At 43.5% G+C, this 25,590-nt stretch overlaps 8 protein-coding genes across 20 annotated transcripts; 5 read left to right on the top strand and 3 right to left on the bottom strand.

Moving 5' to 3' along the window:
* Positions 1 to 291: 291 nt before the first annotated feature.
* On the bottom strand, positions 292 to 7,549 carry LOC129590119 (sodium/hydrogen exchanger 10-like). Of its 5 annotated transcripts, none has more exons than XM_055485147.1 (20): positions 7,290 to 7,549; positions 7,151 to 7,206; positions 6,830 to 7,081; positions 5,704 to 6,162; positions 5,315 to 5,632; positions 4,997 to 5,173; positions 4,762 to 4,932; positions 4,483 to 4,699; positions 4,276 to 4,419; positions 3,951 to 4,216; positions 3,711 to 3,898; positions 3,457 to 3,597; positions 3,222 to 3,377; positions 2,856 to 3,131; positions 2,563 to 2,784; positions 2,139 to 2,489; positions 1,640 to 2,077; positions 1,453 to 1,581; positions 969 to 1,385; positions 292 to 900 (listed from the first exon to the last, which is right to left on the bottom strand). In XM_055485147.1, the coding sequence occupies exons 3-20, from the start codon at positions 6,906 to 6,908 to the stop codon at positions 562 to 564; spliced, it is 4,488 nt and encodes a 1,495-aa protein (XP_055341122.1). In that variant the 5' UTR covers positions 6,909 to 7,081; positions 7,151 to 7,206; positions 7,290 to 7,549; the 3' UTR covers positions 292 to 561. The 5 variants fall into 5 exon arrangements, with proteins under 5 accessions (XP_055341122.1, XP_055341117.1, XP_055341120.1 ...); XM_055485142.1 differs by having other exon boundaries at positions 7,151 to 7,195; XM_055485145.1 differs by having other exon boundaries at positions 7,295 to 7,549.
* Positions 7,320 to 9,864, top strand: LOC129590120 (kelch-like protein 1). The gene is made up of 2 exons (XM_055485148.1): positions 7,320 to 8,332; positions 8,586 to 9,864. The coding sequence occupies exons 1-2, from the start codon at positions 7,697 to 7,699 to the stop codon at positions 9,594 to 9,596; spliced, it is 1,647 nt and encodes a 548-aa protein (XP_055341123.1). The 5' UTR covers positions 7,320 to 7,696; the 3' UTR covers positions 9,597 to 9,864.
* Positions 9,865 to 9,887: 23 nt separating this feature from the next.
* LOC129590121 (cilia- and flagella-associated protein 20-like) lies at positions 9,888 to 11,396 on the top strand. 2 transcript variants are annotated; one of them, XM_055485150.1, is made up of 6 exons: positions 9,888 to 10,015; positions 10,203 to 10,239; positions 10,341 to 10,420; positions 10,478 to 10,589; positions 10,658 to 10,846; positions 10,912 to 11,396. In XM_055485150.1, exons 1-6 carry the CDS (start codon positions 9,999 to 10,001, stop codon positions 11,104 to 11,106), a joined length of 630 nt encoding a protein of 209 aa, XP_055341125.1. In that variant the 5' UTR covers positions 9,888 to 9,998; the 3' UTR covers positions 11,107 to 11,396. The 2 variants fall into 2 exon arrangements, with proteins under 2 accessions (XP_055341125.1, XP_055341124.1); XM_055485149.1 differs by lacking the exon at positions 9,888 to 10,015 and having other exon boundaries at positions 10,061 to 10,239.
* Positions 11,397 to 12,647: 1,251 nt separating this feature from the next.
* On the top strand, positions 12,648 to 15,846 carry LOC129590150 (uncharacterized). Its single transcript, XM_055485196.1, has 2 exons — positions 12,648 to 14,733; positions 15,540 to 15,846. The coding sequence occupies exon 1, from the start codon at positions 12,831 to 12,833 to the stop codon at positions 14,610 to 14,612; it is 1,782 nt and encodes a 593-aa protein (XP_055341171.1). The 5' UTR covers positions 12,648 to 12,830; the 3' UTR covers positions 14,613 to 14,733; positions 15,540 to 15,846.
* A 266-nt stretch (positions 15,847 to 16,112) lies between these two features.
* LOC129590198 (uncharacterized) lies at positions 16,113 to 17,088 on the bottom strand. 2 transcript variants are annotated; one of them, XR_008690719.1, is made up of 2 exons: positions 16,666 to 17,088; positions 16,113 to 16,575 (listed from the first exon to the last, which is right to left on the bottom strand). XR_008690719.1 is itself a non-coding variant. In XM_055485286.1 (2 exons), exons 1-2 carry the CDS (start codon positions 16,981 to 16,983, stop codon positions 16,285 to 16,287), a joined length of 594 nt encoding a protein of 197 aa, XP_055341261.1. In that variant the 5' UTR covers positions 16,984 to 17,088; the 3' UTR covers positions 16,113 to 16,284. The 2 variants fall into 2 exon arrangements, 1 of the variants encoding a protein (XP_055341261.1); XM_055485286.1 differs by having other exon boundaries at positions 16,681 to 17,088.
* Positions 16,776 to 18,760, top strand: LOC129590196 (uncharacterized). The gene is made up of 2 exons (XM_055485285.1): positions 16,776 to 17,690; positions 17,785 to 18,760. The coding sequence occupies exons 1-2, from the start codon at positions 17,192 to 17,194 to the stop codon at positions 18,540 to 18,542; spliced, it is 1,257 nt and encodes a 418-aa protein (XP_055341260.1). The 5' UTR covers positions 16,776 to 17,191; the 3' UTR covers positions 18,543 to 18,760.
* On the bottom strand, positions 18,449 to 22,639 carry LOC129590195 (flagellar attachment zone protein 1-like). Of its 2 annotated transcripts, XM_055485283.1 has the most exons (12): positions 21,890 to 22,639; positions 21,508 to 21,816; positions 21,183 to 21,410; positions 20,921 to 21,107; positions 20,637 to 20,858; positions 20,269 to 20,567; positions 20,055 to 20,192; positions 19,842 to 19,993; positions 19,613 to 19,779; positions 19,408 to 19,542; positions 19,118 to 19,338; positions 18,449 to 19,034 (listed from the first exon to the last, which is right to left on the bottom strand). In XM_055485283.1, exons 1-12 carry the CDS (start codon positions 22,426 to 22,428, stop codon positions 18,929 to 18,931), a joined length of 2,703 nt encoding a protein of 900 aa, XP_055341258.1. In that variant the 5' UTR covers positions 22,429 to 22,639; the 3' UTR covers positions 18,449 to 18,928. The 2 variants fall into 2 exon arrangements, with proteins under 2 accessions (XP_055341258.1, XP_055341259.1); XM_055485284.1 differs by lacking the exon at positions 18,449 to 19,034 and having other exon boundaries at positions 19,154 to 19,345.
* Positions 22,640 to 23,095: 456 nt separating this feature from the next.
* LOC129590185 (putative thiamine transporter SLC35F3) lies at positions 23,096 to 25,410 on the top strand. Of its 6 annotated transcripts, none has more exons than XM_055485263.1 (8): positions 23,096 to 23,346; positions 23,416 to 23,717; positions 23,791 to 23,943; positions 24,101 to 24,167; positions 24,232 to 24,261; positions 24,430 to 24,619; positions 24,679 to 24,768; positions 24,887 to 25,410. In XM_055485263.1, the coding sequence occupies exons 1-8, from the start codon at positions 23,239 to 23,241 to the stop codon at positions 25,147 to 25,149; spliced, it is 1,203 nt and encodes a 400-aa protein (XP_055341238.1). In that variant the 5' UTR covers positions 23,096 to 23,238; the 3' UTR covers positions 25,150 to 25,410. The 6 variants fall into 6 exon arrangements, with proteins under 6 accessions (XP_055341238.1, XP_055341237.1, XP_055341243.1 ...); XM_055485262.1 differs by having other exon boundaries at positions 23,097 to 23,346; positions 24,232 to 24,366; positions 24,887 to 25,407; XM_055485268.1 differs by having other exon boundaries at positions 23,097 to 23,346; positions 24,232 to 24,366; positions 24,683 to 24,768; positions 24,887 to 25,027.
* Positions 25,411 to 25,590: the final 180 nt, after the last annotated feature.

The following is a 25,590-nucleotide window of genomic DNA, read 5'->3' as shown; positions in this document are numbered from 1 at the left end:
TCTCGGGATCCATGAAACAATTTTCGGAATACGGGCGGCTGTCTAGAAAACTGTCGATGATGCACTTCCGCTGTGGCCGAACTGAACATGTTAATTACAGGCTTACAGCGAGCGTTTCATTACAGTAAGCAATTTTTCATTTTAAACTGATTAATTATAGCCTAATAATCAAGTAAGTATGTCATATACGTTGCTAGGATCAGCTTTTGGTTAAGTACTGTGCTTTAAGCAGCAACAAATTTAGGTGAATGTTTCCAAAGTAGAGTATGTCCCATGTAAAAAGACAGTGCGCTACAGAGCTGGCACATTTTTGTACGGCATCAACATCCCAACCAAAATAAAAGAAAAATATATATTCGCGTTCAAGCATGCAATTCAAGCTGCTACATAGTTTCAAATTTTGATAAAGCTTATCTGATAAGAGCAGCAGGCGGAAAAGCTGCTGAAGAAAACGAAAATTATTTCGCTTCATTTGCTATATAGACAATCAAAAACATTTTTTAAGCTTGAGTGCTTTAACACACACGGCTGTAATTCAAAATAATTTTAAAACAAATAATTTTAAACCTGAGAAAATCGCCGATGTTGCATAAAAGCAGTGTACGACAATCTGGACCTTCTTCTCTCTTCTTGCTTAACGATTGTCACAATTTCCCCGACGTCGCTCTGGTGTCGCTGGTGAGGCGTGTCTTGGTGAGTCTCATGCGTCTTTTCGGAATGGGCGCTTGTTGCAAGTACAGCATCTCGTCGCTCATGACTTTCAATGTGGCCGAGATGGTGTTGTGGCTCCGGCTCGGCGGAGAACAGCTGACTGTCATGAATATTGATGGTGCTAAGGTCGTGCTCTCCTGGCGGAATAAGTAACAATACCGCATACTCAGGATAGATTGTCCATCCAGTCTAGAAAACAGAAATCACTGTCGATATATGCTCTTCCAGTTTTAATCTATCCCAGATGCTCGTTTCACCTCATCGACAACTGCATTTCGCCCTTTATGAATCTCGATTTCCTGTATGGAAGCATGTAGTCTTCTTGGGGCATGTAATGTTTCTCCGGGAATATCGCTGTGTCGAGAGGTGACATTGCGCGGAACAAGAGCAGCGCTATCTTTACTGGTTTTGCTGTGTTTACTGCTTTTGCTCAGTCTGCTGCTAATCGGTTTTGTACCCTGGCTCAGAACAGGGCTTAGCACTGAGCGTTGACTTGGGTTATCCCGATGAATGTGCACGATAGTTTTCCGTCGTCCACCCGGAATGAACACTGAGCCGGAAATCAGGTAAGTCTCCGGAAATTTATCCAGACCTTTAATCTTCACACCAGGTCTCACTAGACGCACCGCTCCGCGAGAAAGCCGAGCTTTTTGCTCGTCCAAAGTTTCATAGTCCTGGACATCAGAAACTTATTCGTTTTAAAACTCTGGGGATCGTCAAACTTCCTCATGCTTTACAAACCATGATTGTGCCACTCTTTATTATTATATTCAAAGCCACACTGGTACATATCCGCCTCCACAGACCATCTTCCAGCGCGGGCACGGTTCCCATTGCTTTGAACAGCGATACGGCATCCATGTACAGTGCCTATCATACTCTTGCAAGTTTGGGAATCTTTGTCTTGGTTAATTTTCTACCGACTTACCGACACGCCGGTCTCACATTTTCCTTGAGAGCGCCTGGGTAAGTCGAGCAGCACGCTCTGCACATTGAGCATGGTTCCCGCCAATGCATAATCAATCTTCACCGGCATATGATGGGCAAATGCCAAATCATAGTCTGCTGATATCTCCATGTTATCCGAGTTGTAAACTTCACCTAATTCCACAGAGTCATTAAACAGCTCGGAATACTCCAACGACACGACTCCACTGGTGACGAAAAAGATCCCATCGGGCTGGCTCTTAATGGGAAGAAAAATATCGTTCTTCTCATAGCTTTTTTCGATGAAAAGAGATTTGACAATTTCCAGCACTTGTTTGTTTCCGTTGATCCATGGTACATTCCACAAACGATCTCGGTCACCGAGCACACAAACGGTATACGGAAGGTCACGGATCTTTTTCAGTTGCTCTTCCACGGTCTAAACAATCATGATTATCGCAAGCACGCCAGTCTTTTTGTAAACCGAATGCGCTACTTACGTGCATCAAGTGTTCAACATCGTCTTCTTCAAGCAAACCTTTTCTTCGAAAATCTTGGTAACATTTGATCATGTAATTCAAAATGCACCGCGCTGCCTGTCGTGTCTTTACTGCCGTCGCGATATCCGGCCGAGTTTCGTTCAGAAGGCCGATCTCTTTGGCAATTGTCTTTCCATCGCTCTCAATTTGCGTTTTGAATTGTAGCACCAACGGAGTGTAGCCAATGATATGGCTGACCAGTCCACTGCATTCTTCTTGCCCGATAACGTAAGCGCGGGCAATATCATATCCGTAGTACAAGTGCGCGCTGATGCGGTTATCCAAAAATTCCACGACGTACGGAACCGTTGGCTAAAATGCCTACCATGATCATTATTTCACAATACTCAATCAGATACTGCACGTTTTATGCAACTGCGATTACCTTCAATAAACGGAAAGCACGCCCGAATCGAACTAACCGGAAGAACCTAATGATCCGTACATTTGACAAAGTCTGTGCATCGATGTTGTTTCCCACAGCGCTGTATACGATCACGAAATCAATGATAAGGTCAATGTACGTCACGCACAAAATGAATAGGTTTAGCCGATTGAAGGATAACCACGTGTGACCCCAGTAGCCACTCCATCCGAATCCGACAACCTGAAGTCATGCCACCGAATCACCGATGACTGTTTCTTTCATTAATGTTGAAGCGAACGCCTCGTACTTACCTTGATCAAAACTTCAGCGGTGTACAACATCATAAAAGTAAAGTTGGTATACAGAAACAGCACTCGCGTGTTGGTTTCCGCAGTTGTTGTTCCGGTCAGAGACCAGTCTGTGATAGTCTCCACACAGTTCAAAAGGATTACTACGTAAATAAGAACATCAAACCATCTCGAGGTTGCGATTTTAAAGCACACCAGCCGGTGTGGTTCTATTGGACTTTCGAAAATATCGGATCTGCGCCGGTCAATCCACTTTTGAATAGAGGAGAATCGTCGTCTCTACAGATATAAGTCACAGTGTGTTGTTGTGGTGATCAGGTTATTTGAGTTTCCCAAGAAGAAGAACGTATCAGTACCTAAATAACTCACGAAGTTGGTCCACTGTTCATTTTCTAAGTAGAACCGAATATCGTCCGCTGATATAACTCCGCTATCGCTGTGCAAGACGATGTCCGTGAGATCGTCCAGATGTTCCACCCCTTTCCCGCTTAAGGTCCCTTCGGCAAACTGTTTCCAGTAAGCTGTCTACCACAACAATGTTCGTGTAAAGGTGTAAAGTTTGTGTGCTCGTGCAACTTTTAGTTTAAGAGAACATTTACATTACCTTTTTTGCTTTTACTAAACGAAGTCTGGCGATATTCTCCATCTCTGCTAATTCTTGTGGTGTTACCTCCCCACATTTTTCTTTGTTGGCTTCTTCACAATGGTAAGCATGGTTCAAGTATTGCGATGCCCATACCATTTTCTGCAAAATCGTTAACTGCTCTTAAAGTAATAGGGTAAAATTAAGGCTACACTAACACAAGAAAACTATCTCTTGAGCAATCTCATAAGTAAGCGGAAATTACTAAACCATACTGCATCGGACTGTTTGAGCCCGAATTCGTGACCGTCAGCTTTTGTGTAAGTGTCGACCATTTTCCAATCGGCATCAGCCATATATTTGTCCATTGCCATACTGTCCATATCCAGTCGTCTCACGTGCTGCAAATGTTGAAATGCCATATTCAATCCAATGAGCTTTGACAGGGGCATTTCCAGCATGCCTAAAGAAGCCATTTATTCACCTTTTAGACATGACAAAAAACTAGGTGTTACCAAGAAATCGCAAAAGCATTCGCAGCGTTGTGGCATTGATTAACAGTGTGAAACTGACGACCCCAGCTGAATGGAAGACCATCTTTTCTGCCAGGGCCGGACGATGTTCCAGGTAGGGCATTTCAGCGGCATGCGCTGCGAGCGCAAGTGTTACCGCTCCACGAAACCCTGTCCATACCAGAACACCGGTGTGGGGCCAGGTGAACGTTTTTGCACCCAGGCCATTTGATGATAATACTGGTTTCAGCAGGCAAAATGAGAAGCCGCTAAACAAGCAGAACTGCAGCTGTGTTGGCAATTTGGCAGAATACCACTAATAAATTACCGAATAAACAAAATGAAAATGTTAACCACAAGCAGCTTCCACCAATCATCGGCAGGCACGCCTCTAAGGGCAATCTGGGAAATCAAGATGCCATAAATGCTAAAAATCAGCGTGTCGGCTATCAGCTGCAAGATCTCCCACATTCTGAAACGTCCCGAAAACCATTGTTAGGTATTTGCTCTAAACTCGGAGTAGATGGCAAATTACTTGTGAATGAAATCTTCCACTTCCGGATTCATACAAGCCCGATGGGAGCTAATATATAATCCGAGCACCATAACGGCCAGAGCGCCGCTCACATGAAAAACCGCGTCAGCACACCAAAAGGTGACATATGGTGCACTTATAATTAGGATGGCTTCCGCTTCCCACATGTTTGACATGCGCGATATAAGCTGAGTGACGATGAATCCCATCAAGAGTCCTGAACCCGTGAAAATTTCGGAATAGCTGCTGAACTCGTAAACTGCAATGGCTCATAATTACCCCATGCGGGTCCGCCCAGGATAACTTGAAAAATGTAACCGGTTTCGTATGATGCAACTACTTCGGTGTCGGGATCAATAACTCTGGCAATAATGTTGAACAATACAATCCCGGTCGCTTCGCTCAACAAGGATGTCCCTTCTAACACAATCGTTAAGCTTTTGGCGGAACCTAGAAAAACAATATAGCGCAGCTTTCTCATTGAATAAGTCCACAATAAAAACGTGATGCTAACCGCAATGTCTTAACAAATCAACGGCGGCGACAGGGTCGGTCACGCTGATCACAGCAGCAAACAGTAATCCCACTTGGATGGTCCACTTGTCATCATCATTGCCGCCATGTGCCAGTTCTGAACTACTGTTGGATACTTTTGCACCATGACTGGATTCAACGGTTGCACTGCGCCGCGCTGCAAGTAAAAGCGTGAAAACTGTAAATTTAATTATAAAAAAAGAAGAAATTAAAAAAGTAAAACCCAAGTATGTACAAATAAAATGTGTCTTCATACTTGTTTACCACAACGCTAGAGTGATTACAGTAATTTTCAGACCTCGCGGCACATCATGATCAGCACTGTCGTCATCGTTTTTGAGCATTTCACTTAACGGTGGGAACTGATTGGCCAGGTGGTAATCAGCATCTCCATTGCCACTCTGAGCCGCTTCGTCATTTGATGCTGACTTAGGGGCTGCTGTTTGTTGGATGCCATGCTCAGTCGCTTCGTGCAAATCAGTGGCATGGGAGTACAGGGTTACAGTCTCTTCCGGACTATCCGGATCTCCTAACAGATCTGGCCCAACATTGCTGTAGTCGTAGTTTGACTGAAATAGGCCGACACTGACGTAAGCAGTTGACACCAGGCATATTGCTGGAATAAACCCATTAGGTTAGGATTCGGAAAAAACTCTTCGAGGAAACTTAGAAAGTGTGTTTTTTTACCCATTCCAATGGTGCCAATTATCAGCATGTGTGGGAAAAGTTTTTGAAACAGGTGAGTGGGCATAGAAACGGCCGCTTCGAAAATCAGAATGGGAAGGAAGACAAGCAGCAGCACCTCGGGATTCGTGGCCGCCACACAGGTGAACGATGCAATGCCCACATGTTTGCTGGTTGTAATTCCATACGCGAAACCCAAGACCAAAAGGAAGACCGGATACGGAATCGTGATGTACTGGTGCACCAAATGCAGCAACAGCTGAGCGATGGCCCCGATTACTAGGGTCACCGTGATGAAAAAAATGGCCGGTGCTTCCAGTTCGGATTCTTCCCCATGCATCTCTTCTTCATGATGCGCGGTGTTCGCAACAGTTGCGTTGTCTGCCGGGGCGTGGGTTGTTCGAGTTGTTGGTTTTTGAACCGCAGCGGCAACCGCGGCGCGTTTAACCAGTTTTAGGCCATCTGAAATTACAATACTGTACAATTAAAGTAGGTACAGTGAAACTTCTCTACTACGTACACCCTCCGTTTTTAGCATAATAACGCTCCCAGGGGGGAGTTATATATTTGGGTCAGCAACCTGAGGCGGCGCCGTGTATGTTGTGGAACGTAAGAATTATTGACCTCTCAACGTAACGCCTTTACTGATTTCCATTTTTTCTCCAAAGAAAAACTCTGACGATTACGTTTTGCGTCCATTTTTAAACAGCTACAGTACCGTAACTGACAAGGTAAGTTCCCATCTACGTATGTAAATGTTGTTTTTTTTTATGATTTCGCTGTTCTGCATCGCAAGATCCGGCATTGGGCAGACTTAAACCCAGAAGCCGGAGGTTTCTTTGAAATTGTTGTTTCTCGTTCTTAGCCAGCTGTACGTAACACAGGGGTTGCATGCACCTTAAATATGGTCTGCCGTTCCATGATAGGTGTACGTTATACTTGTAGAGGGGTGAACGTTATAAAGAGAACTTCCCCTTTGTTATAACATGCCGGATAGTCTGGTTCCCCGCTGTATGCACATAATACAGGGGTGAACGTTATAAAAGGGTGTACGTTACGAGGGGTTTCACTGTAATAGGAAAATCGTTTTCGGTCCTGACAATCCTCCGACCGAGGTTTCTTGCCCTACCAGAGAATGCGCGTTTGTTGTCACACTGCACGATATCGACGAAGGATACAACAATAAATAAACAGCCCAATAAACGCATAACACTGAATTAGAAGAGCGCTATCATCAAGTTCATGGAGCTATCCCATATCCGATGTAGCAGGGCAATAATGTTGTGGTGCAGTAGATGATTATCATATGTTCTCCAGTCTTGGATTTGATTGACGAGATTGCTTTGACGCTGTAAATTAATGGGAGCAACAGCTGGATAACCTAAACCCAGAAGCGAACTTCATCACGAACAATTCGAGAATAAAGGAAATCAGTTTAAAGGTCAAGAACCTGTTCTTCACATCATTTTCACATAACTTCATCAAGATGACACCTCTGTAAAAAAACTGATGCAATTGTTTTTGAGTGCGTAATGGCTGATACTATCCTAAGTATCCTTGCAGACGGCCAAAGTTGTTTTTACATATACCTTACTGCAATCTGCCAGTCTCAATAACAATCAATTGGCGAGCGTTGCGCTAACTTGTCGTACAGATAGACTCCTAAAATATTTAATGTTTATAGTTAGTTAAAGTACCAGATTGAATAGAAGTATTTGAATATAAGCATTTGAATATAAGATTGAATAATTTGTAAAAAAAACCCGAAAGTACTGTACTTTTACAAACTGATCAGTATGATGGAATAGCTGCGTATTTCTTGTGCAAGAATCAAAATTTTTAAACTGGTTTCGGTTGACAATGTGTTTGCAAAAGTGTTAACTGAATTCGGCAAAACGGACCACAATCAATTTTGTGCTGGCTGGATAAACAAAATTGTCATCGGAAACCTCTCATCAATCCATAACGTGTACTTTGTCGACTTTTAAACATTAAAATGTCCATATCTAAAACCAACCGCACGAAAACAAGCAGGAGCAAGACGGAGCCTCCACCCAGCAAACCAACTGCGACATTCTCATCCTCGGAATCGGAGAACGGAGGCGAGGACGTTGTCCCAGAAGCGGCGTCAACAGCGGATACTATTTCGCTGAAGTCTCTCGACGGTGTGACCCTGCACCCAGACTCTTACCAGAGTCCTGACGAGAAATCCGTTGGAGTCAACTGGGTCCTGGTTGGTCAGCCTGATAGCCCCGCCAAGGATGACACCGAAACCTTACACGTTGTATCTCAAAGACATGACAGTATTTTCTCCATAGCGGAGCCGCCGGAGCTTGATCTTGATCGTCAGAAAATCTGTTCTCGGCTGCATATTCAGAAGCGCATTAAATACATCAAGAAAGCACTTGAAAGTATGGAACTGTGTGATCTATCTTTCCTCTTTGGACGTTCTGCTACCCCAGCGCATGCTATGATGTTCAAAGCGCACTCGGAATTTTGCAGTAGATTCCCAGAGTTGTGCCCCAAAAATCCCGGAGATGTGAAAAAGCCCCTCCAACTAGATCTCTATGGAGAAATCAGTCCGACTGCTTTTCGCGCTGTGATGGATTATGTTTATGAAGGGCAGAGCGAAGTACGCCAAAGGCAAGCAAATGGACGATATAGTTGTTTTTGTACCTACTGTCCGATAATTTTGGGTTAAGAGTGTTGGTTTATGGCTACTGCTATTGAAGCCAAATTTAATCAGGCTTCTGTCTGATTCTTGACCTTTGACGAACTGTCCTGCCTGGTATAGGGAATAAGGGGCACTATTAAACATCGAACATTACTGTTTTGCTCGACCCTACTAGAAAACGTGTGCTTGCCCTAATTTTACACTGTTCCAGGTGCCCTATGAATACTTGGCGGAAATCATTGCGGCAGGAGAGTTTTTTGGACTGACCACATTAAATGAAGAAATTCAGGAAAGTGTCGAAGACCTGCTGTGCGATGACCACCTGTTTCCTATAATCTTCCACGGCGATTGTGATCATCCTGTAAAAGAACTGGCGTGGGTCAAACTTCTCGATCGCATCTCCGTCCTGCTTGAAAAAGGAGATTTTGTTGCACTGGAGCTGGCAGAAATGTGCCAGATAATGTCATCAGACGGCCTTAACCTCCCAACCGAATACGATGTGCTTAAAGCTTGCTATCAGTGGGTGAATGCGGACCGCCCAACCAGATTAATCCATTTTTCCAGATTAATGACTTGTGTCCGATTCCACTACATGACACCGCGAGAACTTGCAAAATGCCAAAACAAAGACCCCATGTTTTCGACTTGCAAACCGGTAGCGGATACCATTGCGCTGGCCTACATGGCGCGTCCGTTTATCCTGGAGAACGATACGGAGTTCTGCGAGCGTTTCGAGCTTTCTGCGCCAAGGAATTCAGATATCTTGAAACATTTTACAACATTCAAAGAAAAGAGCAACGGATCATGCCTTATAACAGAGCCGAACATTTTCCCAGATTCCCGAAAAGCTGTCGCGCGGGTTGACACCAAATATGTCAGAGATCTTCCTACAATAATATCTGGAGACGGTCCGGATTTCGGCACTTTGGCTGATGTCCATGAAATTACCGAGGATGCTAAGCCCGAAGCTAACAAGGCATTCATCATCAGAAAGGATATCACTGCCGTTCAACATTCGCTAACTCGCACTACAGCTGACAACTTAATTTCGAGGATACCTCAGGAGCCCACCAGACAGAACAGCGCACGATCCCATTGTTCCAGCGTAGCAAACTTTAGCCAGATGACCTTTAATGAGAACGGTTCTCTGATTACGAAAAACGGCGGAAAAGATACCTACAAAATACTCAGTGAAGCTTTTGATAGAATTTATACAAAATAATATTTTGGGAACGCCAAGAACCCCGTCAATGGCGAAGGGAAATGTTTCGTTTTTGGAAGACATAAACATTTTCAGTCGTGATTGATTTTCTTTCGGGAGGGATGGTTGGATGCAGGTTGTGGACGGATCACGGAAGACAATGATGCACCAAAATGTTTTGCATAAGAGGAAAATAACACTGTAATAATTTATAATAATTATGAAACCGTATTAAATAATTAGGACACTGTTGTTTCGCCAATCGCGGCAGACGACAGTGTTATATTTGTTTAGTGGTTTTTGTGTTATTCTGTATTTGTTCTGCACTTGCTCTCAAACATGGCTTTTGCTTTGTATATAGGTGAAATAAGATTAAGCTTGAAACAAAATTGCAAAAACCAGAGATGTTCGTGAACGTGCGGCATGACGCTACTGGTCCAGTAAGTTAGCAACGGTGAGAAATCCACAACTACTGGCAGTAAGAACAAAAGTAGTGTGTACATGAAAATATGAGGCCGTAAAGCTGCTTTTCACAGTGTTTGCGTTCTGAAAAGTTAACGTTTTTGCAAAACCCGACAGCATGTTCAGAAATACATTTCAAAGCGGTTTTATGTCCGTTTTGTACAGCGTGGGCAGCAAACCCTTAAAACTATGGTCAACAGAGGTACGGCTGAAGAGGGAATGCATAATAATCGCGGATATTTTTTGTTATGTTGCCCTTGCGCCGGAAGCCGAAAACTGTGTTAAATTAAAAAATCATTCAAGGTTCACAACGGCCACATCAAACGAATTACGGATGCGGACGTGCAAAGCCTTGTTTTGGAGCTGCTGAGCAGTAACGTAAGGTACCATTTCATGCACTTCGGTAGGAGTATCATTGCATAAAAAATTGTGTTTCGCAGCACAACGTGGATAACATGCCCTCCAGAAAAGAAACAGGTTTTGGCGATCAAGCTGCCGTTTTTGGTCATGATTGTCAAAAATCTGAAGAAATATTTTACGTTTGAAATTCAGGTAAAATCAAAATATCAGCGTTGGAATACAGTGCATCTTCGTGTAGCTGAATTTATCCTTTCCTTCAGGTTATCGATGACAAAAACGTACGGAGACGTTTTCGTGCTAGCAACTACCAAACCGCCACCCGGGTAAAGCCATTCATATGTACGATGCCCTTGCGACTAGATGATGGATGGAACCAAGTCCAGTTTAATTTGTCGGATTTCGTTCGAAGAGCATATGGAACAAACTATGTGGAAACTCTTAGGATAACTGTAAGGCCTCTCTTCCATCCTTGAAATTTTCGGTTAATCAGCGCAATAAACCACTTTGTCTGTAGGTCCACGCCAACTGCCGCCTTCGCCGTATCTATTTCGCAGACCGGTTGTATTCAGAAGAGGAAGTGCCACATGAATTTAAGTTATATGTTCCAGTTCGACGACAGCCAGATTACGTCACACAGAACCAAGCGCAACCGACCGCTCCTCCCCCCGAACCCCACGCGCCTGCTCAAGCTCAACCGACTAACCTTTGACCACTCAGTTTTATTATCATAAATACTCGTACAAGTACCGTATATTGTGGTATTTCTGGCAGGCGTTACGCTTGTGCGAATATTTATTGAAGGAAAACGAATTTAGTTTGCAACCCTATCAAATGTTAAGTGCGGGCGTTTCAATTTATTTACCTCAAAGATATAATAATGCTATATAAAAACACTGTTCTTAAAGAAATTTCAGATCCTAAAGCTTTTAATTAGCTTGTGTGTTTTTGTGCTGCCGACAGATAGAAAGCGTAAAAATTAATACAAAAGTTCTATCCAGATTCTCCAGAAACAGATTTTGTGTATTGCCCCGTGTGCGATACTGTACATCAAGGGCCACCATACCAGAGGAAACCTACCAAAATCAGTAATACGAAAGCCGTATATTCTGAAAGCCCATAGTCCGAAACGCGGATATAGTATTCATGCACTGCTCTCAAAACAGCTCTTGTTTCAAACGCCAAAACGGGCGCGGGGAACTGGTTCGACTACGCCAAAACGTCAGCAGAAAAATTTCAGAGCAATATTAATTCATTTAGGTGAGTTTCCACCCAAAGTAGACCATAAAAACCTTCAAAGATTTGGTTTTCTGTTTGTGGATGTAAATTGGGTTCGCCTGTAATGGAAAATTGGCTCCGCTCAAAACATTGAACAACTACAGTATACCAATTAAGCTCGAAATGCGCGTGCAACTTGTGTTCACCTGCGGCTGCAGACAACTTGCCGGCACCGAAAAGAAATATTCCTCTGCTGCGCGGTGATGACCGTGGGAAAATTTTCTGGCCAAAGATTGTTTTTAACTTGTGTAACTACTGGAAACGGTAACGTACAGCACAGTCAACGAGCTGAAAGGCCATTTTTTCTCGCTAAGGGTAGCCTCTTCTCGCACTTCGGTGGAACTCGCGCTGTTTTCACGCCTTTTTTCACGCCTGTTAAGCAATGTTTAATCACGTGAACTGAAAATTAGAAAAATCAAGAAATGGTTAAAATTCTTATAGTAGAGACTTCAGTCTTAAAATGATTTACTCAAGCAGTATTGGCTAACAGAAATTAGTTGATATTACTGTTGCTGCGTCGAAAACACAAAGTTCAAAATTAGAGTTAATGACCTTTTTAAAAATAAGTCAAACATAAGGAAAATGCCATACGATCTGAGCGGCAAATTAACCAGTACTCATATCCAGAATTTCCGATTGAGTTCACAGTATAAAACATTGCGAGCCATGTTTCTCACGAACTGGATGCAGGATGCACTCTTGCCTATGTATATAGATAGCAAATGCGATGCTGCAATACCGCACTGGATTGTCAGTACTTCTACTGAATCAGGTCAGATAGTAGTAGAAATGCAGTACTTACTACTTACAAAATTCCGAATTCAGCTCCGTATTTCCACTCATGACCATTCGACCATGAAAACTAGAACCTCCAGGCAGCAGGGCTGTGTGCCTGAACTATGACTGTAAATGCATGTTTAATAATCCAATTCTCATTCTCCCGGCAACGCTTGCACGGAAAACAGATAAAGTACGCTTGCAAACGTACATTCCTAAATCAGTATTAAGTTACAGCTAAGTACTGTTACTTGCCTTACTACTTGCATAATCATCTAGAACATGGCTGTGCTCGGGGTCATGGTAGTGTTGTACTACGGGAATGTGATGACACAAGCACTATAATATGGGTAATATCCATTTCAGCCGCCGTACTCACAAATGCTTATTAACTGCGCTTCATGCTGTGTATATCTGTTTTGCCTAATTGTGTCGTTTCCGCTACCAGTGGTTGATAGCCGTCGCCGAAACCATCGAGTTTTGGTGTGTCAAGAAGTGGAACTTCCTAGTCTACCAGTATTTTATCCCATAGCCGATGATGGCAATTTAGCGTTTTATCGTCTACCGGGCTCGGAGCCAGTTCCGAATGTCCCCGTCTGCCGCGATCCGCTGCCTGATATAAGAATTCTGTTTACTATTCCCGCTATAAACTATTCTACTATCTTGACACTCCCTACACGACGCCCGCCACTCACGACGACACCAATCAGCGCATTCGTCCCATCCCATGGTCACATGGGCAGTGCGTATTATCCCATGGTAAACCCGAATAATCGCCCTGTCAACGGTCTGAACAATCTGAACAGTCTACCGTTCCTGGGTAATCTCATTAATCTGAGTCTCGACACTGTTAACGACACACACAACGCCGTGGCATCTCTGTCGGGGAATTTTAAGATTTCAGTTGTACAATCAAACAATCATTATCCCGGGGGCAATCTGACAGCGGATGTGGGTTTCAACATTAGCCAAAATTTTCACCTTCAACCCAGGGTTCCATCGGTCGCTGCGACCGCTGCCGGCAGCAATGGATCTGCGGCCACAAGTAATGATCCAAATCAGAATTCTTCGCAGCCAGCTGCGGCCAGTGTCCCAACTCGCCCGGTTACCGATTCACCCAGCCAAGCGGTTGATTCCACGACGACACTTAGCAATGCGCCAACGGAGATTTTTTGGACTTGGCGACCGAATTGGGACTCGTCACCCTTGACACAATCAACGCTGTCGCCTCCATATAATGCGCCGATTACCGTTGCACCCGTAATAAATCCAGTAGATACAAGCACTACTACAGGCGCGTCCGATTGGTTTGTGAAACCATTCACCTGGAACACGGAGACAATTCCAAACCCGGCCGCGTCAACAACAAAGCCATCAACAGACACACCAAAGCCGACACCGATAAAGCGCTGCCCGGAGCCTACATCCGATATGAGCCTTTTATCTGGTCCTGTACAGAACGGTATCGTCTGCGGATACTTCCTCGATGTGGCCAATGAAACTGTGAAGAACTTCTGCGATGACGTTACGCATAAATGGGATCAGTACCACGCCACGGTGCCCTTCATGCGCACTTGTTGTGCTGCATGGATTTTGATTCTGAAGTGCGATACAATCAGTCGGCCCTATCAGTTCAGTACGTCGGAACCGTTTACGGATTTCTTCACATGGAACCCTGTAACTCCGGTGCCGGCGACTGGGCAGACGGAGGACTGGAACAACGGGCTGCTGAATGAAGATTATCTTCTTCACATCAGGGACATGGATTTTGTTGCACCCTCTCTGCCACCGAATGTAGTGCAATTATTTGGCAGCGAATCGGCACTTGCGAACCCGTCTGCTGTGGCGGGCACCGGCATGGATGAGAATGTCGCGGATGAAATAACTGCATCACGTCCAGCCTTATACGGAAACAACGATGTCAACGCAGTCCATAATAACCGCTGGCCGGTTTACAGTAGCAATACTGATGAAAATTCACCAGGTTCTGTTGTAAATTATGACGGCAGCGGCAATTCCGTGTACAGTGGCAGTTATGACCATAACTTTCGACTACGACCGGGGAACCCTTCCTTATATCGGCCACCGTATGCGGCGTCGGTATGGAGAAATCCCGTAAACTTATGGTATGCCAATTCTCGGTGGGACAAACCGCTGATGTAGCCCAACTAGAAACTCTTTGTGGCTGTTCCTGACAACCGAGTTTGGCGCCGGTGGAAGTTTGTCAAATTTATGTCAAGTTGCGGGAAGGGATATGGTCCTTGATGCACGGAGCGTTATTGATGTAAGTAACGTTTCGTGCTGGGAATTCATTCGCACACAAAACCTCCTTAGAATGATTAACCATGATACTCCCTACGTTGGTTGATGCAGAGGAAATTAAACAACTTTCTCTGCAAAAAAATCTTACATTAAGATTACAAGATCACATTTAAATTGTAATTAAACAACCCCGCATTTTTACTTTTGTTCAAAATTTTATTAAACACGTACTAATTGTGCAGTTAACTGAATTCTGCTACTTAAAATTTGTAATCACATCACTTTATATCACATGTGTTACCTGAGGTATAGCATAATTATGGCTCTTATGGGTAACATAGTCTATAGTATAGCATAGTCGCATTTACTGTATAGCATAATTATGGATATTCAAAGAAAAAATTGCATGTTTACCGGTGCAATTAGCTCGTACCTGTGTTATGATTTCCGGTCTTTTGTGATCCAGCTGCTCAGTGGACAGATATACTATAGTTTGCCGACCATCTAAACGCCAATTTTAGAAGCACAGCTGTCAATTAATTCGTGCAGTCTACATAGCTGACAGTCTCTTGTCACTCTTCGAACTTATTTAATCCAGTATTATTGATTCGTTACGCTAGTTGTCTAGTTTGCGCCTCATAACCGAAATCATATACGTAATATTTTTACTAAATATATAAATTTGACGTAACATGTTGCTTTTGTTACTCTCGTAATTTGATTTTCGACAAAGAGTCTATTTGATACTGACGAGGAGTAACCCGAATGCAAGCCTTGAAGTGGAATCTATTCATGGCGTAGGGTAAGACTTTCTCTGATTTATTGTAGGTTGGATCCAGCTCAAAAGGACAGTCACCGGACAGGAGCAGCTATAAATATTACGGCTTTGCGATGTTGACGGAAAATCTTTCGAACTGGTCGTTTGAAGGATTTGATTTGCTGAGCCGTCTATAGGGGTCATACACTGTCAAATGTGTGCTAGTACCTTAATTTTCCATGATCTCTCTTTTTATATTTCGCAATTAGCGAGCTTGGTTTTTTAAGCTTTTATATTTTTATACGGCGCCATACGTTTTGCTGTGCATCGAACAGGAAATTTGTACTTGTACAATACAATAAACATGTAGATAAACGAGATGTGGGCTGCACATTACCCCAAAACCTCGGACGGAACTTAATCACCGGATTCACATGTGCGGAGCATTTACCAGGTGCAGCCGACGATACTCCATGACGCCGGGTGCTATTAAAAATCTAAATCATTTGATCAAGCCGGCCGAGAACGAGAAGAAACGCGGAGCCAAAGTTGTTTCCTGTATTTTGCTAACAAGTACCATACCATACTAACAAGTACCATACTTTGTAAACTAGTACTTTGTAAACTAGTACCATACTTTCAAACAATCTCGTCTCTTTTAATATCGTTTCTTGCATAAATTTCAGCACCAACAAATATTATTTTTTTGTTGTAAAAAATCAAAGCCTTTAAAAGAAACCGTTTTATCACAGCATTAGTCCCACATTAACTGAAGCCCTCACTAGTGTGTAAAAATCGTTTATCAACACTCAGTTATCATTGCCCGTTCTTCCCATCAGAATGCTGTTCGCAGTCGCACCTAGCTGAAAGTCGCTCCGGTTCCTTCGCCGGGGTAACGTCAACCGGATCCTGTTGATCGTCCTGTGGATTCGGTATTTGTACCTGAGAATTTACGGAGCTGACGTAAAAGTTCACTTCATTTTGACTGTTGGTCAAAATATTGTTTACAATCCGGTTGCGGAGACCGGTCACCACTTGATCAGTATTCTCCACTGGACATTGAGTGCAGCTCTCGATATCTGAGGCGGGAAAGGATCGGTACAACATCTGAAATTTTAAAAACGTAAAAGACCGCAAAGTTTACAGTATGTACCGGCATTTGACTGCTAATATGAACTTCTCCAAAGCATACTTTACCTATCATTAACGTACGGAATCGTTTTCCACCGCATACGCGCCAGTTATACCAAAATGCAACGGTGGTCCCACTCGCAGTATTGGTCCATTACTCGAATCTGGATAATCACTGCGCAAATCGGTTTTTAGTGCCTCCGGGAGATTCTTATAATTAACCCTTAGCCTGGTCATTAAGCTCATGGAACCGTTAGGCGGTGGCCAATTGGACGAGCGCGTCCACCAGTCAGGTGGGTTGCCGTTCACAATAGTAATCTCAATATCTGATAATCCGCAGCGATCCGCCTCGTTATCTTCGAAATCCAAATAGTCCATGTTCATTGTGTAGGAAATACGGCAAATTCTAGAATATGCTTAAAATAAAAAAATTCAAACAATTTTTTTTGCAAACCAAGAAACCATTCAACTTCCGGTTTACCTCTTCAACCCAAGTTCCCTTAACAACAATGCCTTTACGAAGAGGGAAGTCGTAGAGCATACCAGTCGAGCAGAACGGCTCCATGATGCCATTGCATAAACTACCTTCAATATGGCGATGCCGGACAATGGCGGGGTGTCCGATGCAACATTACGCCTGCTTAATCTTGATCGTTCAACGTACGACAGACTTAAGAACACTTTCCAACAGGATATGGACCTCATGGGCGTTTATGATTTCGTCTTACTTTTGATAAAAAATTTTTGTTTACACAAGAAAGACGACGTAGTGGAGTTGGTTAAAAACGAGGGGCTTCGAATAGTGACAAGGGAAAAGCATGTGTTCGATCGACCCGAAGCTGTTCGATTTGCCATTATACGTGCTCAAGCAAAGGGAACCCCGTTAGACGTGGAAGAGCATGCGGCGACCCTGGAATCACTTTTAGAAGGACCATCTGAAGCTGTGTTGGTTGCTGGAACGGAAGCTGGTCAAAAATTACGGGAGCTTTTAGGTCCCGCTGATCCACAGATCGCCCGTCGAAGCCATCCAGCTTCTTTGAGAGCGCGTTTCGGTGGGAATAGACTCTCCGAGAATGGTCTACATTGTTCTTGTACGTGACTGGTACGTTACAGCCGCCTGAAAACTGTATTGCCAATCAGCGATTGTTCGAAAAACATTTGAACACAAATTAAGCTTTTATTTAGTGCAGAGAGAAGAAGCCAACCAAGAACTCTCTTTGGTTTTCCCCAATTATATTGAGATGCTGAGAGCTGACGGTTATTCAAGCCATGTGGATCAATGGCTGTGGACGCTGTGGCGCAACGAACCCCATAAAAACCTCATCAACTCAAGTTTCCTTAACATTGCACGCTATTCTAGCAGGCATGCAGACCGCTACGGTGAACTAAGGGAGATGCTGTCTGCCATCTTGGGGTTCTTTATTCGAAGCATACTTTCGGTGTTTAACATGTTGTCCTCTTTAACATCAACACCGAACGCCACCCCAAGCTCTTATCACCAGGCCACGACGTCCGAGTCTATTCTATCCGGCACCGAAGAAGAAGAAATCGCCCGAGCGGTACTGGCTGACGAGCTTGGCATTGTGTTTAGTGAGCTTTCACAACAACCTCAATCATCGATACGTGCGAAAGGTCAGCCCAACCTTCCATCCGTAAGTCAGCACCGCGAACTGGGAGAATCAGCTCGAGAAAAACTGTTTACCAATCAGCGTCCTGGAAGCCCAAAAGAAAGCAGCCCTGATCCGCCAGATGTCAGAAGGTCTGCCTATACTCAGCGGCCAACAACATCAGGATTTTCCGGTGTAAATAGCGCAGCCGATATGTACAGGCGTAGCAATCGGAATATGAACATGCACCATTCAGAAAGAACGCTGCAACGCGAAACATCGGACATTACAGATGAATTACTGGACCTTCACGGCACGGGTGCTCTGTTCCTATGAAGGTGTACTGTTCGACTTTGTTTTGGTTTGGGCAATCCAGGTTGAGTTGCGGTCCTATACGGCATTGTTTGTTTGTCTCAGCACATAATTATTTACCATTGACACTTCCATCGCTGCTTACTTTCTCCAGAATTGCTTATTGCTGCAAGTATTCAGAACAAAGACCACAGCAATCACAGTTTGCAAAAAACGCTGAAGCGGGAAACGTGTGAACACAAGGTAGATAATATTCTACAGTACGGAACGTTAAACGTATAAGTACTTAAAAATGACAGTACGTAGTTTACAGTACGAAATATTATAAATACTTAGAACGCTTTTCGCAGAAATACTGTATGTCCGGCATATAACTACTGTTCGGCTGCCAGCTTTCCCATAATTTAAGGTTAATAATGTGGGTATTCAATTGCTAATGCAGGCTTTCCATACTTTTCAATGGCCAGCTTGTGTACGCTTTGAAGATTTTCCGACAATACCAGCTCGTTGCATAACCTATACGATCACGAAGGATTATGCATTAAGGAGAAGTAAAACGTTTTTGTAGTGCTTTTTCAACTTTTCTTGTGATAGGTTACTTCGTTTTTACGGCTGCGATATCCAACAGGGCCAATTTTCTGTTCCTTTCTGCTTTTCGGAGCCGATTGCGTTTTACTAACGTTGCCTTTTGAACAGCAGCAAATGTACTCCTTTTTTCCTGGACTCCTTCCGATATTTGTTTGCAAATGTCATTGAGAAAAGCACATCTTATATGACTGCTAAAGCTCTTTTGGTCCATTCTCACCAGCAAGCCGACTAACTACAAACTAAACCGTTATTACCTTTACACCGAGAATAAAGGCTGTCCCCATTTGGTTACAACTCATACCTGTTCTTCCTTCCTGATTAAATCTTGCACTTCCTCATCAGTAAGTCTCATCTGGATTTGCTGAAGGAATTCTTTTTCACGTACACCCACTACGCGATTGATTAACTGCATTCGTCGCAATGATGTCGCCACTAGCTGATCACCAATTGGAATTAAGTAGATTTAAGGCCCAAAGCAAGTCCAACGGTACGCATTCATGACCAACCTCTCGGTTTAAATTGTCTCTGGTAGAGACACAGATTTCCATAAGGGAACTTCTCCACTTCAAACGCTTGTACAATAATTTGATATCTGTTTCGGCAGTCTTCTGTAGCCATGTGATGCATCCATCCAGGGCACGGTGCTTTAAATCCGTCTCGTGTGTATGCTTTTCTACCTCAGACAACAGCAATGATGGTTAGAGCGAAAGCAAAAAAGGAGCAAATCGGACCTACCAATTTGATTTTTTTCCATCAGCCGAAGCATGAACTGAGTCGTCACATCAATAAATAGTGCTGCTTCACACGCGCGAAGCTCCGAAATAACTTCAAACGTGTCGGTAAACATTTCACAGTGCAACAAGTTTACATCCAATTCCCGACGTAATCTGCGGTCAATCCAGACGGTATACACATCACTTATCTTTATTGTTTCATAATTGCACTTACAGCAGTACTTTCGTAAATTCCCTTTCATATTTATCCTCTAGCTCCTTTAGAACAAGTTTCTCCGAAAAATGCGCTTTTTCCAGCTGTTGTAAGGCGACCATTTCGCGCTTCCTTTCTACCGCTATTCTCTCCAGGTTCCTGTAATATGTACGGTGAAAGTTGAAACGGCAACTGCATATTTATTTGATATCTAACCGTAAATCGCATTACTCACAGTTCAACTTTGCGGTAAGTCTGCTCCACCTGCCGCAACTCGTCTTCGATGTACATGGTCCGATCTTTATTTTGGTGTACAAAACCTTTGACTACGCGGCTTAGATCATCGAAACGCTGACGTTCCTTTTCAGTTTGCAATCCTTGCTCCTGAAGATCAGCCAGCCGGTCTCGTTTCCCTAGAGTAACTGATTCCAGAAATCTCAGAGAAACTCGCTTGTATTCATATTCTTCATTGAGCGATGAAAGCTTTTGCCGCAATTTGGACCATTCGCTGTTAAAGATCCGCTGGTGCGCTTCCTGTTAAATTACCAATCTGTTTTAAAGTGGGGTAACCACTAAGCGAACATTTCAGTGTGTTGCTCAGACCATCTTATATTTTTCATCTCTTAATTTCCGAAGCTCTTTGCTCTTCTGTTTATATTCCACAAACGAAAAGAACATCCTCCTTTTGCGGTCTCGCTTTGTCCTCCTCAGGGTCGAAACAGCTTCCTTTTTCGCCTGAGTCTGAACTCCGTATTGTGACACATCACCCTCGACAGTTTTCAGATCCTCTCGGTAATCCGTTATCCTTTCTTCCTTTTCGTCAAACTAGGGATATCAAGAACGCTAAAAAGACGCGCCATTGCCATTCAAATACATCTTTTCACAACCTTTTTTTCAAGTCGCTGCATATTTTCCCGTTCGTTGGCATTGCCATTCCGTAAACGCCTTATTTCATTTTCCAGATTGACCTTTTTTAGCGTAAGATGATCTCGCTCACGCAGAATTTGTAACCGGTTTGTTTGTAAAGTTTTGCAGGTGGCAATAACATTGGCTAGTTCGCACTCCAGAGCTGCTCTAGCAAGATCATGTCACCGGCGGTCTACGAGTACAACGTACACCGAGCCGAACACATGCTCATAAACAATTTACTTTTCTGCTCGATGGTGCATTTCTGTTGCGTCGTACATTTCCACGGATTTCAGCAGTTCATGAAAATCATACAACCGATGCTCCGTCAATATCTCCAAGCTGACCTTTTCAGCAGTAGCTGCCGCAATGTCGTTAGCAAGCTCCGCAGCGACTTCGATAAGGGTTTTCATACTGTGCTCCAGCTTATGCCTGGCTACGTTGAGCAAGTGTAGTTCTTCTGTACACCGTCTGGGATCAGGAAAAAGTATGTTTTCTTAAGAGATTTGCAAGTTTTCTTGGGAAAAGTAAATTTTCTTGCCTTTGTCGGTGACGCTAGGAAACTTACTGAAGTTCAGACTGCAGTGCTCCACACTCTTTATGTATATGCGGAATTTTATTCGTGATGACCGACAGCTCCTTATGCTTGATGGCCACCTCCTCGCTCACCATTTGACATCGTGCGTGCAATCGAACAATGGCTGCTTCGTTGCTTCTTTTGCTCTCCTCTGTTCGGTTGATGACCAGTTTGTATTTGTCTAGCTGTTGCTGTGCGTTCTCCTGATCGATATTCATGAGCTGCACAAACTGCTGGTATTCGTTCGCCGTAGGAATGATCTCCAGGGCATCGTTAAGATGCTTTTTTTCGTTATCCAGTCTGCAAAAAACGAAGAGCTCCGTACTCTCGTACTAGCGGCTCTACAGTACCCTCGAGCTTGTCGCCTCCTTACCTATGAATTTCTTGTTCCAGTTGTTCCAGATGTGCTTTCGATCGGATAAGTTCTTCGTTGAGCCGTTGCGCATCGCCACGAAGCCCTTGAAGCTGTTGTTTCATTAGCCATGGTAAATTTTCCGCCTCGTGCACCTCTTCAAAATGATCTTGATAGTACCTGACCTGCCCAGTGACTAATTCCTGGAGATTCTTTTGAAATTTGAAGCGTTGCCCGTAGATGTCAAGCAGCACAGAAATTTTGTTACGTAGGTTTGCTGCTTGGCTGTACGACAGAAAACGCTTGTCGAATGCTTGCTCAACAGCAGCGTATGCAAGAGTCAGATCAAGCTTTTGTTCGACAGGATGCAAATCATGGAATATGGCAGACTGGCTATAGTATTCGAGTTCGCTGAGTGTCTTTACGGGTAGGAGTGTAGCCGAGGCTTGTTTTGGAGGTTCTAGCTGCTGATGGGCATGCTGTAGAACGTGATGTAAATGCGCAGTAGCAACATGCGCATCTTCTGCACCTTGATGAAAAATTGCAGAAACTTGGTGCATCAACCAGTTAACTGATCGTCAAGTGATTACCAAATTATACCTATCACGAGCAGAGAACGAGTCTATGCTAGTTTTAAAATTCACTGATAGGCAACGGTTTGTTGTCACCGAAGTTGCGTAACTTTTGACAGAACCAGAGGTCCCCAAGCTCTCTGCTGCAAAAGGTGTCCGTTCATAACGACCAGCAAAAACGTTAACATTGGTACATTATCATAATTATAGTACTCGTACAGTAGTGGTATTGGTACTAGTATTGTTACTAGTATACCAGTACATTATTTAGTGTTTAATATCAGATTTTTGCTGTTGCATATGCATTCTTTAACTAACACCAACCCTGTACGTTTCAGTAAGTATTAATAAAATACTGTACGCAAGATGAAAACGCTGCTGCCACAATTTAGTGAAAAAAACGTGGTTTTCTGCGTACGTAATTTATGGATGCCCCCTTACTTGTTTAACATGTACTGTTGTACTGTTGTACACCTTACATGTACATCGTACATTGCTGGAGAAACTATGGATGCATGATGCATCGACGATTACACTGTCACGGTTATTACTGCAATAATATCCAAGTTTTTGGTATTTGCGCATTAATTATAAATACTGCGCTTACACCTTGTTTAATAACCAGCTTTTAGTCGTTGCTAAGTAAAGTTATGACTCATTATATAGCGAAGCTGAAAATAGAGGAAGGAGGCTTTCGGGTCTCTTGATGCGCTGACCTCATGATGCAGTATTTCTTCGTTTCCTCATATTTAATGGCCGCGCTCCTTATAGCCGTCATAGAAGAATAGAGCATGTTTGATGGCTACCGACGACGATGACTCAAGCAAGCGACGCGGAAAGCCAATTACACCAAGCCTATCCAGCAGGGAATTGGTGTACATGGATATGTACGCTGCTGACGAACGAGTAATTTTTTACCGTAGCTCCTAATTTTCGACATTAAAGAATATCAACTAGTTCATTGCTGCAGAGTAGATATCAAAAGGCATCAATGGGGACCAGTCGCCGTCAGAGATATCCCTGCTGCAGAGGCGAGCACGAAGACGCAACTGGCTGCTGGCATGCGCCATGCTTTTGATTGTGGTGACCCTCATAACGCTGTCGTCTCAGCTCAGTAATATCGCCTTTACCGATCCCGATCTGAAATTCCATGCGCCATTTCTGTTTCTGCTTATTAAAATGTCCTTTCGGATCTTCACATTTCCCGTATATTTGCTCATCAGCAGCATTACAAGAAAGCTCCGTGGTCGAGAAGCCGATGTTAAAGAAAACATCAGGTGACATCCTTAATCGATCCTTGCTTGCAGTTGACCTACAGCTAACTTTGGTTCTGAACTTTCTGCCTGTTAGACACTGCGCCGACATTTATGGGCCAGGAGGTTTCACGTGGAAACAGTTTGGCACATGCATGGTTCCTTCAGCTGTGACCGTTCTGGCGACGCAAATTGGCTGGATATTAGGCCTAGCGCACCTGTCGACATCCGTTGCGACAGCGATAATCTGGTAAACTTTGCTTTGCTCGTTAAAACCTTCATCAGGGCCTAGACACCAGTGGCCTGGTTTATCAAATGCAAAAGCTCAAGGTGTAAAGTGGAGCCCACTTTACACCTTGCAGTTTCAGCTTTGAAAAATCACGATCAATTTACTGACGTATTCCCAGTTCTGCAGTGGCCTTTGCCTATCTCTTCACCACTTGCTGTATGGCTCAAGCGTGTCTGGTGACCAAAGTGGGTAAAGAAGCTGGCAAATCTGTTAACAGTTGATGAACGTATCAACCTATGTCCGTTTCAGAGCCTGTTTGTAGCCATGGCGTTCGGTGGAGTATGTCTTATAGTTTACGGTAATTTTGCCAATGGTATCAACGCTTTCATTATCATCGGCATCGTCGCGGTACTTGCAGCAGCGCTCTTTGATGCGCTACATCTGGTACAATTAACAGGACCTTTTCCTTTTAAACTGCAAAATAAACTGAATGACTCTTTACATTAGATTGCCTTTAAGAAAGCATTTTCGGAATTGGATCTCGGACAAACGTCTTATGTTGTAACCAACATGTACATATTTAATTGCCTCGTAATCTGGCCTGTCCCAATTGTGCTGTCTTATTTTAATGTGGAAAAGTTCAACTCACATAACATGCCTTACGGCTTGCTGTTCGGAGCATGGATAGCGTCATCCGGTACTCCACAGCTAAACGCACTTTGTAAAACCTGGTTTGTGGATATTGGTTATTTTCAGTTAGTTCCATTGCGGCCGGTTACGGATTGGTGTTATCGAATCCCTTTTTCATGTCCATATCCGAGCTTTTGATTCTGGCGACGAATACGAGTACGTATCAATCCGAAACAAAAATAATATGATGCACTGTTGTTTCGGCTCGAAGATTTTTAACTTAAGTAACCGAACCTGACGCCAAGAGATCGATTGTTCTGTTGCATGTTTGTAGCGATTGACGTGACCTTTCGCGGTGTGCGCTTGCATGCTGCTCAGATTGCTGGGAGTGTCATGACAGCGATATCATTTCTTGTGCTGATACTGCCTGACGAATATATGTCCTTGGAATTCTGGTTGAAATCGAAAAAAAAGAAGGATAAAGCAGTGAATAAACCAGAAGAGGTTGTTTCAGTGGAAAGAAAGGTGCTGAAGCCATCGGAATCACCCTCGGCTCTTAATGTCCACGGGATGGAGAAAATGGCCACCGCGGAATAGCTGGTGTAGCTAACGATCTCGCAACAAAATTTATAGCTGTACATCGCCAGAATTGTTTTGTTAACAACCGTGATCTGTATTTTGAGCTTCTAATGACAAGCACTAAGGAGATTAATACTGCGATATAATTTTGCCCCTATTTTGCAGTGTTCGATATTATGAAGGTTATTTATTGGGTTTGAAAAGGCAAAAAGAGCATTGCAAAGCAATGGTGGTGTGTTTTTAACAAACATTCTGAAGTAAAATACAATAGAGTCAACAAAAAACTTCTCCCATGTTTCCGTATTTGCAACGGCTTTCCGGGTTCGGCAGTAAAAGAAACAGCTTTGGCCTGTCTCCAGCTGTTAGTTTATAATTGGAAAGCAAATTAGTTTCTTCAGTTCCTGTAGTGGAATGCCACCGTACCGTACCCTTTGGCGTCTACGCTTTTACATTTACGGC

Source organism: Paramacrobiotus metropolitanus, unplaced genomic scaffold, assembly GCF_019649055.1.
Source record: "Paramacrobiotus metropolitanus isolate TYO unplaced genomic scaffold, Prichtersi_v1.0 Parri_scaffold0000039, whole genome shotgun sequence".
In the NCBI taxonomy this organism is placed as follows: Eukaryota; Metazoa; Tardigrada; class Eutardigrada; order Parachela; family Macrobiotidae; genus Paramacrobiotus; species Paramacrobiotus metropolitanus.
The sequence above is the reverse complement of the archived record's forward strand: the minus strand, read 5'-3'. Positions and strand labels throughout refer to the sequence as shown.

Coding starts and splice junctions, on each gene's coding strand:
- LOC129590119 (XM_055485143.1), bottom strand. CDS start 6,908: ATGCGTTTATTGGGCTGTTTATTTATTGTTGTATCCTTCGTCGATATC. Junction 3,899..3,950: donor AATGCTTTTGCGATTTCTTG/GTAACACCTAGT, acceptor TGGCTTCTTTAG/GCATGCTGGAAATGCCCCTG. Junction 2,078..2,138: donor ATGTTGAACACTTGATGCAC/GTAAGTAGCGCA, acceptor ATGATTGTTTAG/ACCGTGGAAGAGCAACTGAA.
- LOC129590120 (XM_055485148.1), top strand. CDS start 7,697: ATGTCCATATCTAAAACCAACCGCACGAAAACAAGCAGGAGCAAGACG. Junction 8,333..8,585: donor TTTATGAAGGGCAGAGCGAA/GTACGCCAAAGG, acceptor ACACTGTTCCAG/GTGCCCTATGAATACTTGGC.
- LOC129590121 (XM_055485149.1), top strand. CDS start 10,156: ATGTTCAGAAATACATTTCAAAGCGGTTTTATGTCCGTTTTGTACAGC. Junction 10,421..10,477: donor CTGCTGAGCAGTAACGTAAG/GTACCATTTCAT, acceptor TGTGTTTCGCAG/CACAACGTGGATAACATGCC. Junction 10,847..10,911: donor TGGAAACTCTTAGGATAACT/GTAAGGCCTCTC, acceptor CTTTGTCTGTAG/GTCCACGCCAACTGCCGCCT.
- LOC129590150 (XM_055485196.1), top strand. CDS start 12,831: ATGCTTATTAACTGCGCTTCATGCTGTGTATATCTGTTTTGCCTAATT.
- LOC129590198 (XM_055485286.1), bottom strand. CDS start 16,983: ATGAACATGGACTATTTGGATTTCGAAGATAACGAGGCGGATCGCTGC. Junction 16,576..16,680: donor ATGCGGTGGAAAACGATTCC/GTACGTTAATGA, acceptor TTAAAATTTCAG/ATGTTGTACCGATCCTTTCC.
- LOC129590196 (XM_055485285.1), top strand. CDS start 17,192: ATGGCGATGCCGGACAATGGCGGGGTGTCCGATGCAACATTACGCCTG. Junction 17,691..17,784: donor GAATGGTCTACATTGTTCTT/GTACGTGACTGG, acceptor GCTTTTATTTAG/TGCAGAGAGAAGAAGCCAAC.
- LOC129590195 (XM_055485283.1), bottom strand. CDS start 22,428: ATGCACCAAGTTTCTGCAATTTTTCATCAAGGTGCAGAAGATGCGCAT. Junction 19,994..20,054: donor GAATTTACGAAAGTACTGCT/GTAAGTGCAATT, acceptor GATTGACCGCAG/ATTACGTCGGGAATTGGATG. Junction 19,543..19,612: donor GAGACAATTTAAACCGAGAG/GTTGGTCATGAA, acceptor ATTGGTGATCAG/CTAGTGGCGACATCATTGCG.
- LOC129590185 (XM_055485262.1), top strand. CDS start 23,239: ATGGCTACCGACGACGATGACTCAAGCAAGCGACGCGGAAAGCCAATT. Junction 23,347..23,415: donor TGTACGCTGCTGACGAACGA/GTAATTTTTTAC, acceptor GCTGCAGAGTAG/ATATCAAAAGGCATCAATGG. Junction 24,620..24,678: donor AGCATGGATAGCGTCATCCG/GTACTCCACAGC, acceptor GGTTATTTTCAG/TTAGTTCCATTGCGGCCGGT.